General features: G+C 39.4%; 1 protein-coding gene across 1 annotated transcript in view; it reads right to left on the minus strand.

Moving 5' to 3' along the window:
• Positions 1–15: 15 nt before the first annotated feature.
• Positions 16–12,747, minus strand: part of abca4b (ATP-binding cassette, sub-family A (ABC1), member 4b) — a 41,776-nt gene continuing 29,044 nt past the window's right edge. The window contains exons 33-50 of the mRNA XM_071544374.1: positions 11,938–11,970; positions 11,676–11,781; positions 11,491–11,565; positions 10,944–11,113; positions 9,997–10,174; positions 9,517–9,632; positions 9,035–9,182; positions 7,195–7,318; positions 6,214–6,343; positions 4,996–5,116; positions 4,296–4,358; positions 3,759–3,865; positions 2,803–2,944; positions 2,345–2,479; positions 1,940–2,043; positions 1,634–1,726; positions 1,002–1,251; positions 16–132 (exon numbers count right to left, since the gene is read on the minus strand). Coding sequence (XP_071400475.1) covers positions 16–132; positions 1,002–1,251; positions 1,634–1,726; positions 1,940–2,043; positions 2,345–2,479; positions 2,803–2,944; positions 3,759–3,865; positions 4,296–4,358; positions 4,996–5,116; positions 6,214–6,343; positions 7,195–7,318; positions 9,035–9,182; positions 9,517–9,632; positions 9,997–10,174; positions 10,944–11,113; positions 11,491–11,565; positions 11,676–11,781; positions 11,938–11,970 — 2,212 coding nt within the window. The remainder of the gene's footprint in view (positions 133–1,001; positions 1,252–1,633; positions 1,727–1,939; positions 2,044–2,344; positions 2,480–2,802; positions 2,945–3,758; positions 3,866–4,295; positions 4,359–4,995; positions 5,117–6,213; positions 6,344–7,194; positions 7,319–9,034; positions 9,183–9,516; positions 9,633–9,996; positions 10,175–10,943; positions 11,114–11,490; positions 11,566–11,675; positions 11,782–11,937; positions 11,971–12,747) is intronic.

A 12,747-nucleotide genomic window follows, 5' to 3' on the forward strand; every position in this document is an offset into this window, starting at 1 on the left:
TTCCAGGTTACTTTCTCATTTGTTCCTCTTGACTGGCGCTATCTTGATTTCTTTGCGTCCGCCAGCGGCCCGTCGATACAACGTGACGTCCTCGTCCTCTCCTGACTGCTGCTTGGCAAAGTTGACAAACACCTGCACAACAAACAAATACTGATACAGTACACTGATCTACATAAAGGGACAATAATATAAGTATATATATATAAAGAATAAGGTATATAAGTAAGGTTTTTGGGGTGGGTCAGAGACTTGTGTAGGATGAGACTCCCTCTGTCAATGGTGTTGCAATTCCTACTGGTCATTGACGGAGGTCATAGATTACTTAATATCTTGTTAACACTTTACAATAAGGGTACATTAATTAAGGGTTAGTTCATGCTTAATAAGCATGAACTAACCCTTAATTAACAGTTAACTAATGTGTCTGGTAATCATTTACTAATGGTGTTCATGCTAAGGTATTAATTTATACATCATTTAATAGTCATCTTTATAAACTATTACACAATGTATAAATTAATACCTTAGTTAACATGAACACATTAGTAAATTATTACCAGACACATTAGTTAACTGTTAATTAAGGGTTAGTTAATGCTTATTAAGCATTAACTAACCCTTAATTAATTACCCTTATTGTAAAGTGTTATATCTCTTTAATCCATAGTCATAATGTACTGTTACTGTCTACATTAGGTGCGAATGTAGACAGATAATGCTGGATATCTATAACAATGCAAACACTTGTGATGAGTTGATGAGAATAGAGAGAGTAAAACAGCTGTGCAGTACAAACTGCTTTAATTAAGATTTAATTAAGATTTCATATTTTCAATTTCATATCTCAATTTGTCAGTTGTCAGTGTGGCTATAATTGACAATTGTTTCTGCACCAGTGTCCCCAAGCCTAATTCCCTTAACATTGAATGCACTCGGCAAATAAAGCCTTTCCGCCGGGGATTTGGACTCACTCCCCTCTCATTCTCGCGCTCCCTACATACCTGGTCTAGTGTTGTCTGGGAAACAGAGTAGTCCTCGATGCTGAGCCGTTCCTTATTGGACACCACCAGCTGGAAGATCCTGGCGAGGGAGGAGGAGGCGATCTCATACTGCAGCGTGTTGTAGTGCCTCTCCCTCTGAACACAGCCGGGGAAGCTGCTCTCCATGAAGCTCTCGGCGGGGCCCAGGTCCGGGGACGCGCCCGCTTTAGCTGCCTTGATTTTCATGGTCACAACGTAGCCGTCACCAAACCTGGGCGAGGGACAGAGACAGGGAGAAGGCGTGAGACACTTTTAAGGGAATCTTAAAGTCACAATGAAATGAAACATGACTTTGTTAGCTAACTCTCCATGTTTTCTCATAATGTATATCAAAATCACATTACTTCTACTTGTATTTTTAGTGGTTACTTCATGGTGTACCAGTAGGCGTACATAAAAATTCCAACCAATAATACCATCACAGATTTCTATGGATGCTTTTCATAACTGTGACATTTAACTGTGATGCTGTTGATACTTGTGAAATTTATGTATTACGATACTTGAGAAAAATGTTTTTTGCAAGTATTGTAATGGTTTGGTATCATGATATTAGTATTGTACAAGCCTACTATCCATAGAAAATATCGTACTTGTATTTGAGATGCTGGATGGTACCCAGACACTTGAAGGTTCCATTGACCATGATGGCCAGTCGAGTGCAGAGCGCCTCACACTCCTCCATACTGGTGGAGAAAAAACAATAATCAATCTTGATTTTTAGCACTGCTATTTCATGGCTATGGGTAATACATCATATTTTCATGCATCGCTATGGTAAAATCAAGCAAATTTTGACCTGGCCGAACAAATTCTTGGCAGAAAAGTTAGCTGTGTTTGGCCAGCTGCTGTGGCAGATGTGTGTGGCATGAAGTAATAAAGTCATATAAATGTTGAACCTGTGTGATGTGAGCACCACGGCCCTCCCGTCCTGAATGATGCTCATGATGGCGTTCCACAGGAACCGGCGAGAGTGGGGGTCCATTCCCGTGGTCGGCTCATCCTGAACACACATACAGGAACAATTAAACAAACTTGAGTCTCTAAGCTCATAATTCCATATGAACAGAGACCAAATCCTTATCTCTATCAGCATATGGCAAAGATTTCACATTTATGCCAATCTGAATTGAACTGTGCAGTTTCCTGCCAATGTATAAAACATTCGAGGCCAGGCCTGACTGAACCCATATGGCTTCCCATCTGGATCGGTAGACCATTTCACTGACAAATCCCTGCATAAAACCCAAAGACCCAAACAATGGGCCCATGTAGGAGTATGGCGTTGCCATTGGCTAACTCACCAGCAGCACCAGTGCTGGACAACCAATCATAGCGATAGCTGTGGAGAGTTTGCGCTTGTTGCCTCCACTGTAGGTTCCTGCACAGCGGCCAGCATACTCTGAGAGTCCCAGCTTCTGGATGCCCCACTCTGCCACCTAGAGGGGAGAGGGGATACATATCATTTGGTGGATGCTTCAATCCCAAGTGTCTCACAGTACCATGAGTGCATACATTTTTAGGATGGGTGGCCCCAGTGCTAATTGAGCCCATCTTAACAAAGTTACAAAGTGCCGTAAAATAAAATAGCAAAGCAAACATTGACAAACAATCAGCACTAGCAAGGAGAAACAGCAGCTGGTTGAACAATACAAGTATTGAGCTCTAGATCTAGGGCTCAGCCACCCAGTAATTTAATTGGACAACAGAATGAAACACAGTGAGATTGTGTTAAGTGTAAAGAAGCCAGAGTCCTACTCACTCGGGGGATCTCAGACTCAGGTACTCCTCTGAGACGGGCGTACAGGTAGAGATGCTCCCGGCCTGTTAGCAGGTCGTCAATGGCATCAAACTGAGGGCAGTAGCCCATGTTCTGGTGCACGTCCAGAATCTCTGACAGGATGCTGAGAAACAAGCCACAAGGTGCCACTCAGCAGCAGTTTGACAGAGAGTTGACAGAGCACACAGTATGGTAGGAATAACATTAAATTATTCTTAGTAGGGTTTGACTGATATATATCTTTGCCGATACATTGGCCTTTTTTTAAATGTCAGATATCGGCTAGTCATATCGTCCATTGCAGATGATGGAGGTTCCTCCCTGAACAGAGCTGCAGAAAATGACATGTTATTTTCTTTCCACATAATATTTATTAATTTGATGCTAAGTGATGTGTTTGTAAATTAATGCTACATTTAAAAAGATAGTAATCTATTCCAGAGCTTCCCTGCCATTGAACAGGTGTGCTGGGTCACCCTAATCCTAGAAAACTGTCATTAGTCAGTGGAGAGTCAATGGAGTAGTGTCCCATGATGGTCTAAATGCTGTTTCAGAGGCTTTTCCCCACCCCGCCAAGAATACAATTCTGAAGGAAACACTGAATACTTGTAATTTGTTGGTGTAAAAATGGAAACATTTTAAGAAGAAATCATATCGGTCTAACCTTAATTCTTAGCATATGTTTTGACCTACTTGGTGCACCGCATGGGTGGAGTTTGCCTGAATCAGGACAATTCAGACAGTGTCATCAAAGATAATGATGTTATATTGACTTTCCAAAAGTTGAAACCTTATAGCACTCACTGAATTGTCTCCATGTGGTAAACCCCACCTATGTGGAACTCAATGCAGGATAAAACAAGTGAAAATAAGTGAGTGTTCCAGAGGCCTGGGACTCAAAATTCTCCAAAATATCTTTCTTTCTCATCTTTCTATACCTGTAACCGGCCACAGTCGCCTCCCCAGAGCTGACGTCCGTGTCACCAGTCAGCATTTTGAAGGTGGTCGTCTTTCCAGCGCCATTCACCCCCAGGAGACCAAAGCACTAACAGGACAAAAAGATGTTCAGGCTCTATATGGGGACACACTCCTCTGAAATACTGTGTGTGGAGTGTGTTGAAATGCACTCAGTGTTCTAGATAATACCAAGTAATATCCCAGTTAAAGCCTTATTTGAAGATATTTATATGGAGCTTAATATCGTGATTACAAATGGCTCTGTATGTATGAATATATATTATCACAATATTAACTCAGAAATTGAACACAAACAGCAAAAAAAAAAAGTGTAAACATCCCTCAGTATCTCCACTAATAATGGTATAGGACAGCTATCTTATTTGAGTTTCTCAGTGTGGGTTGCTGTAAGTGGGGAAATGATGTTTACGTGAGCTAAACACAAAAAGGAAGAACTTGAATATTGAAAATAAAAACAAAGTTGTAGCTCGCATGTAGAATGCACTCAGTGACTTTACCTCTCCCGCAGGGACGCCCACACAAATCCGGTCCACAGCTGCCCTCTTCCTGCCCACATAAGTCTGTGCAGAGAGGCAGGGGAACAATAACAGTCAACTTTATTTGCATAGCACTAGACAGAAGTTACAGAGCACTGTATAGAGAAATAGGGTAATAAGAAATGAGAATCAATAAGATAAACAATAAAAAATGCCAGAGCAGCAGTGTTTTTTTTTTTTTTACAACATTCATCTGTACACCTAAACATTGTCTGTACAGTTGTATTCGCCTTATGTTTTCCTTCACTCTCATATTCTTCAGTTTTTATATATTGCATTTATATTGATATTTTTCCACTTATTTCATACTACATATATTTAATACTTTTGGTATATTTCATATTGTGCTTTTTCTTAATTCAGTTTTTTACCTTTTTGCACACCCTCATAATGTTGCAATTCATACCTTTTTCATACCTTTCATACATTTCTACTTAACATGTTGTAGCGTTGAAAGTGTCATTTGCATATGTTTATACAACCGTTATCATATCTTACATTAATGAAATATACAGCTACAAAGGAATAAATCAGGCAAATACAACAAGAACATCACAGACAATAACAAATAACTATAAATCCTAGACTTTGGAATTGCCCTCCTGGCAATTCCAAAGCTGAGGTATCATGCAGACATGTAAAGTGAGAGACATGGTCGTACCTTGGAGAGATCTCTGATCTGCAAGATGTCTGACTTGTTCCCTCCGTTGTAAATCCTCTGCCTCTCCTCAGCCACATCATCGTCTTCATCTTTTACCGGAGAGCGCCTGAGGTCTGATAACCTGAGGGGAACGAGGGAAACGTCTGGAGAGAAGCGTCTGACATCAGGAGAACACACCACACTTTCCCTCTGCCGTTAAATAGTCAGGGTGGGTTAGAGTTTGTGACCCTATGTCAAACAATCTCACTTGTTTTAGTATCAAAGTGTGTACTAAATACTTCAGAGGCCTCTCCGCCCTGCCAAGAAAAAAATATGAGTACATACATTATCATCTTTGGGTCCGACCAAAACAGGTTTTTGAAAGTCGATGCTGATACCGATGGTTTTGCATTAACCAATATTTTCAGCATTTAATGCAATATAACCAGCATTTTTAAATTCGACCGTTTTCATGCCAAAAATTCATGCCAAGTGTTCAGTGTTTCCCCCAGAATTATTCTTGCCAGGGTGAAAAAGCCTCTGAAACAGCATTTAGACCATCATGGGACACTAAAACTCTCCACTGGAACCCAGACTAATGAAATTCTTTTAATGTCAGCAGCTCTTTGAAGCAGGTTAACCCACCTCACCTACTCAGTGGTAGGGGAAAGTCTGGAATACATTACTGACTTCAAATGAGGAATTCATTCATGAAAAACATTAGTGAACAATTAAATGAATAACTAAAATGAGCAAAGAAAACGGGAGGAACCTCCATGATATAGCCATGATTGTCCATATCTGGTATTTGATAAAGGGCCAATATCGCCCAATATATTATATAATACTCTGAACCTTTTTTCCTCTTCTTTGAGTACTTCATTTGCCAAAATACAAACAAAGAATTTGTTTTCTCCCACTTCCCTTTGAGACATGTTTAGTACACTAGAGTCGCACTGTGACTTAATCACGGCCCATGTAGGTCCAAGAATATGCAGGTTTTTATTGAAACCAAACACAGCAGCAGCTCATTTCGCTAATTAGTTCCTCCTCTCTGGTTGAAAGTGTGTTAATTAGTGAGATGAGCTGCTGTTTATTTGGTTGAAATGAAAACCTGCAGACTCTTGACTCTTGACTCTGCAGACTCCTGGCCCTCTGTGGACTTTAGGATTGAGAGCCACTGGTGTAAAAAACTGAAATGCTACTTTATTAAGCTGTGTATGTTAGCCAGTCCCTTACCAGTGGTCCAGGAAGAAGCGGTACTGGATCAGAAGATTTAGAATAAAGAAGACAAAACCTTCCACAGCCATGAAAGCAACATTTTTCCCCACAAAGTCCCATCGGAACGGGTCCATTGTGTACTCCTCACCTGGAAGCAGAGACACAGTCTGTACAGTGATGGATGAAAATGAACTGGTTTTTCAGCCAGGAACAAGAAAAACCTAAAATATTTTACTTCATATATCTTACAGCCCGTACAAGAATAATTAGCTCTTTTTCAGTGGGTTGAATATCGAGAGTGAGTTTATGTTTTAATAATCACAATGTAAGACATGACTTTTACGCTGATTACAGCCACAATTTGGCATCACGGTTGATTTTCAGGACTGGACCAAATCCATACACAGCAAATGTTCCAGTGTTATATGTGTAGATTTTTTGCACAAATGTTGATTGGAGAGTTGTTTGTCCACTCATAAAGCTGATGTGGCTCTGGGTGGCTTTTCAAACCTATCTAAGTTAGCTTTGATGGGTGTGGACTTACAAAACATTGAGAGTGTAAAAATCAACACTGTGCCAGAGTTAAATTAACACTCACGATTTTGCTGTTTAAAGTATAAATTATTGGAATTTTGATTACAAAGTGTATTGCGATTATATGATTAAGTATTACATACAGTTTAAACAAAGGATAAAAACAAGAAAAAAAAGAATTTGAAAATATATTTTTTCCACTGGAAAAATCTATGCAAAATGATACATATTCAAAAACCTTTGTAAATGAAACTTTGTTGATAAGTGTCCGGAGTGACGGTTTTACTAAGCCAAAACAAGGCATGATGCATTCTAATCAAAGCTGTTCAACAAAAAAAGAAAAAAAAAGATTCTGACCCCTATTGTTCATGAAAATTGCGCTATATGTCATGGAATAAACATGGAAAACTCATGGAATTTGATCATCAGAAATGCTTCAGAACTACACTATAGTATAACACTTACCAAATCTGGCATAAACATCAGTGACAGCCTGGTTCATGGCCATGTCTATCAGGCCCCGGCCCAGACAGAAGTGAGGGAACACCAGCAGGCCTTTCTTCAACCACTCATTAAAGGTCAGCAGAGACTGGTAAGACACACACACACACACACACACACACACACACACACACACACACACACACACACACACACACACACACACAATGGACAATTTGCAATTCATTGCATTGATACAAAGTTAAAAAATGATACAGCACTGTTTAAAAATTCACATATATGTACATTATAGACAAATATGAGAATAACCTTGTGTGGGACAATTAATTATGCCAAATGACCCATTTCTGAAGCTCAGGATTATACTGAAAATCCTCCTGTGTATCCACCGTGTTTTCAGCAATGTGTTCTCATATAACGCTTGTATGATATCTTATGAAAAGGTTAGAATTCATACAATACCTATGCATGACCAGCCACATAACCTATCACTGTACTAAAACAACTTCAGTCAGGGTCAGGGTTAAGTTTAGAGTTAAGGTTAGCTGACTAAAACAACTTTGGTTACGGTTAGGAAGAAAAACCTTTGCTGAAAATGAAAACTTCACCCACAGCCGAAAACTTCTTTGCACGAGCTGAGAATTGAACCTGGATACCTGGATCATCAGAATATGCATACAACCATATACCACCCATCATGTTTCAGTCATGTGAGCCCTCCTGTTTCACTTCATTCACATTCAAATGTCACACAAAATTAGGGTGCATTACGTTTCACAACTCTAAAAACAAGTTTGACATGAGATCAGGTTGCTCTCAGTCACCGTCTCATCATGTCCTGATCTTGGAAATTCAGCTGAGGTAGAAACTTTGTGCATAGAGGGAAAATCCCAAACTTTTTTATACTGAGTCTATTTTCTGTGTTGCACCTGTATTCACAAAAAATGCATAAAGCTCAGTGGGATGTAAATGCTCAAACAAATTCATTGCCAGTGAAGCAGCTGTAAGTTTAGTTGCTGGGTGACTTCGATGCTACAGAAATATGGGTCACGCCAGCTCCAGATGTTCTCTCATGACTCATCTATTGTGGGATGCATCAGTGAGAGGAAGGAGGAAGGAGGAGGAGGACAGGAGTCTGGTTCGTCAGGTGGTGCGGGGAAAACCATCTGCAGCTCAATATCAACATGACAGAGGAGCAGGCTGTGGACTTCTGACGGAGCAGGAGAGTACTGACAGTACCTGGGGCTTCACATCAAAAACAAGCTGAACTGGACTGATAACTAGGATTTGGGGTCTAGGATTTGGTCTTAAAATCATGTTTTTCTTAAGACAAGTGAAAAAATTGGGGTGAGATATATTCACCCCAATTTCCGATGCAAAGTTGTCAAGTGATTTTAACTTGTTTCCAGACCTATCAAGCTTATTTCATTATATTTTTAGTCAAATTATCTCACTGCACTGGCAGATAATCTTGCTGGTTTCAGTAAATTTCACTTGATACATGCCAAAATGACTTCTTTCAAGAAATCTTCTTTCTCCAAGACAATTTCATTTTTAACAAGTAAATGTCCTGAAACAAACTACATTATCCTGATAAAAGTCAAACTTGTTTAACCCGGTAAAATTATCTGCCAGTGCAGTGATTTCACAAAAAAAAGTCTGGATACAAGATAAAATAACAAGTTTGCAGTTTTTGCAGTGCTCTGCTTCCTATCTTTGGGAGAGAGTTATGTCCACAAATATTATTTGAACTGCCTTTACTGTGTGTGTTAAAAGGTGGAATTTTTCACATTTCACATTCAATTCTTCCTAAAATCGTCTAAAGCGTTTATATTGGCCTTACCCGATTGTTTTCAAAAAGCTCCAGGATGAAGGTGATGGCGCTGCTGTTGATGCCTATGAACAGGTTGATGCAGGACAGAGAGACGTAGGCCGTGCTGGGGATGTTGAATATGTAGGACATGGGATACATCATGGGCGTCACTGACCAGCTGTAAGGCAGGAGAGCCAGAGGAAAGTTCAAGGAAATATACAGAACTTCCAACAGTCAGCGTAGTATATTTTAGTTAATTTTATCTCCCCAGCTTGTCATTTATGCATTTTGTTTTTGTTCTACCGTTTTCCCCCTTGTTGAGTCTCTGTTGTCTCATTCAGTTACGAATTTGTTTCTTTTGAGGTGAGACACTTTAATAAGCCCCTTTGGGTGTTCTTGTCTCATTATCTCACCTGCAGAAACCTGTATTTCCCTTTCTGTTCTTTCGGTGTTTTATCATTTTTATAAGCGCAAAACAAAACTGAACTAAATTACACCAAACAAAGCCTTACCCGTATAACAGGAGCAGAGCTATCAGTGCTGGCAGGTTGGTTGGTGATGTGTAACACTTTTTGTCAAAAGCCATGAAAATACCAACCACCATTGCAGTGCTGAGAGAGTAGTTCATCTAGGGGGGAGAGACAATGTTCAAATATTTAGCTGTAACATACTCACATCCTCACACCACATGCACAAACAATTTAAGAGTAAAAGAAATAAATCATGACAGTAAATCATTATGTAAACAAAGGCAGTATGGGGTAATAGCATCTCTCAAGACGGAGGTCCATACTGCAGATTAGGTCTTTAATTAAGATAATACTTGGAGATAGTGTGACTACAACAAGGAATATATATTCAAAAACTGGAAATAAAAAGGTAAAAAAAAAAGGTTGTTATATCCAAGAAATCACTGAGAATAAAGGTTTTTTTTATCATCATTATTGTTTTGATTTGCGGGTTGAATGGACGCCACTCCCTGCTTCACCCACCAGGTCCCAGAAGAAGTTGGCCACCCAGTAGACCAGGGGGCTGACCCCGCTGACAAACTGGAGGTGCTTGGCCTTGGTCACACGCTCCTGGATGAGGTAGAGGACGAAGCTGGCTGGGATGAAGGACATGGCGAAGATGACGCAGATGGCCACCACAGCGTCTACTGAAGTGGTCAACCTGAGGCAGGAGAAGAGGAAAGTGTAGATGAAGTCAATATATACTGTCAAGTATGGTCAATCAGGATGTCAGGGTGGTGAAACTAATATTTTCAGTGATGCAGGGAAAAAACTGAAACCCAGCATCAAAAATGATGTCAAAGATGTGATAATGTTAAGGCATTATTGCCAAATCAGTTGTCCTGTGCATCACTATGCATTAATTTCCAGCTTGGACCTCTTTGAAACCTGCTCAAGATCAATATTATTCCTTTTCAGAGACATTTCTCAGCATATTACCGATTAAATTGAGCAAGTTATCACATCATTGCACCTTGCAAGACGTGGTGCCACTACATAAAAAAGGCTAATATATAGTGATGTTGTGGCATAATGTGGTTACACTGCGAAAGATATTTAAACACATTTTATGGCCATGAATAAAACTGGGAGGTTAATTTGCACTAGCGGGTCCCAGGGGAATTTCTCCAATGTAAGAGAATAAAAAATAGAATAAAAGCTAATTTAAGAAGTTTTCAGAAACAATCCTGTAATCCAAAAATCATCCAAAATTTTGCATATTTAATCATTTTCTTTGTGTTTTTCATGATAGAAAAACGACTGTTAAAATTTCCATTTGAAGAACTGCAGCTGTTTCAATGGGGCCTGCATTAAAAAAAACACAATAAATCTCCAACAAATGGCATATTCTCCTCTATGCAGCACTAAACCCAGAGAACGCTAGACCAAAATGCACCGGAGTGTCGTCATTATAAAGGCGTAACACTCACACAGTGACCTCTGACAGCTGCTCCTTGGTGAGGTTCAGAGGGTGGTTGATGGCGGTGATGCCGTACTCTACAGGTTTGGCAGCGCGGGGGAGGAAGGCCCGCAGAATGGCATTATTGGCCACGTTCATGAAGGCCACCATGGCGTGCCAGCCTTTGTTGTTATACCATACCTGATAAACACAGAAGAGCAGACAGTTAATGCAACACATGTATGAACTGCATTGACAGCATGAGAATGACCAGGTGCAACACTTTCTCCATTTAAAATACTTTTTAACTTGGCATAAAATTTAAAATCTGACATTTCGGTCAGAGATCTTCATGAGTCCTAACTTTGGCATTGTTTTCACAGTGTGGTTGTTTTATCCTGTGTGGAGCACCACATGGGTGGAGTTTACTGAATTAGGATAATTCAGATAGATTGACATTCAATTATGTGGCAAAACCATAGACATAGACAGTAAAAAATAGGCAAAACCAACCCATCTATCACCTAAATATCTTAAAACAAATCGTAGAGGTGCGTAACAGTCCATCCTATACTTACCTTTACATTGAATTCACTTTCCATGTATCGTAGGAATGGACCAATCTCCCTCAGTGCAAGCCCAGAATAGTAACCCTGTGAAAGGCAATACTTATATTATGAACTGACATCATGTATTTCACACAATTCTCACACCTGTAATGATACTATTACCAAAAGCTCTTTTCTGTTAAAATAGTGAGTACCCCTGTGATGTTGAGCATCCGTCCCAGCTGATGGAAAACATTCTGGATGTTTTTGGGGTCTACGTCCAGGATGGGAAGCTGTCCTCCTACTGACAGACCTCCATATCTGAGGATAGAGAAGATTTACACTCACTCCAGCAGCAGCAGCTTGTCTTTTAAGTCTTGTAGCTTATCATCTCCAGTAGAGGGAGACAAACTATATAACTGATTGGTATACAAAGACATTTTCCTTCATTTATGGCAGTAAGGAGCAAATTATTACCTTTGTTCATTCACCCAGTATTTGCTCTTCAAACTGTGAATTAAAATTCAAAAATTGGTTTGATTAAACAGAGAGCTGGTTAAAATAAATGTATTAAATGAGGTGGTGAAACAGAATGAATTACAGAGCAATCAAAGTGTTGGTTAATGCATTTTTATGAGCCTTGTGAAGAAAATGTCTCTCATTTTCCCCAGAGGTATTTTATTTTACCCTGATATGTTATTTATGTATTCTGTTTGCAGCAGCATCCTCTGTATTGCTTTGAAGTCATTTGGTTTCTGTTGCCCAATTCACCTGTGTATTTGTCCACTGTATTTATATTACTACAACTGAAATATTTGTTGATAGTGTATGCACCAATATCAGCAAGAGAAATGATTGTATAGTCATTCTACTTGGTGAATAAAGTGATTCTAATTTGGATGCTGACTGACCAATTTAAATGTGAAGAAAAACTGTCAAGGAAAGGATGAAAACGGTTTCCATAACAGTCCTTATGGATTATATCCTCATGGACTATGTCACTATACTGATTATATCATCAATTACAGAGCAGTCATAGTCTTGTTTATGAGCCTTGTGAAGAAAATGTTCCTCACTTTCCCAGAGGTATTTTATTTTACTCTTATTTATTTTACTTTATTTTGTTTGCAGCATCATCGTCTGTATTGTTTTGAAGTCATTTTGTTTCTGTTGTCTAATCCACCTGTGTATTTGTCATTTTTATCTTTTCCTCTTTTTTTTATTTTGGGGTGACTCATATTTATAAATCTCTTGAGGTTTCTTTCTCTCACCCACACAGTTTGCATT

This window comes from Centroberyx affinis, unplaced genomic scaffold, assembly GCF_046629955.1.
Source record: "Centroberyx affinis isolate AG114_WGS23_722 - 3 ecotype Tasmania unplaced genomic scaffold, CSIRO-AGI_Caff_v1 ptg000246l_1, whole genome shotgun sequence".
In the NCBI taxonomy this organism is placed as follows: domain Eukaryota; kingdom Metazoa; phylum Chordata; class Actinopteri; order Beryciformes; family Berycidae; genus Centroberyx; species Centroberyx affinis.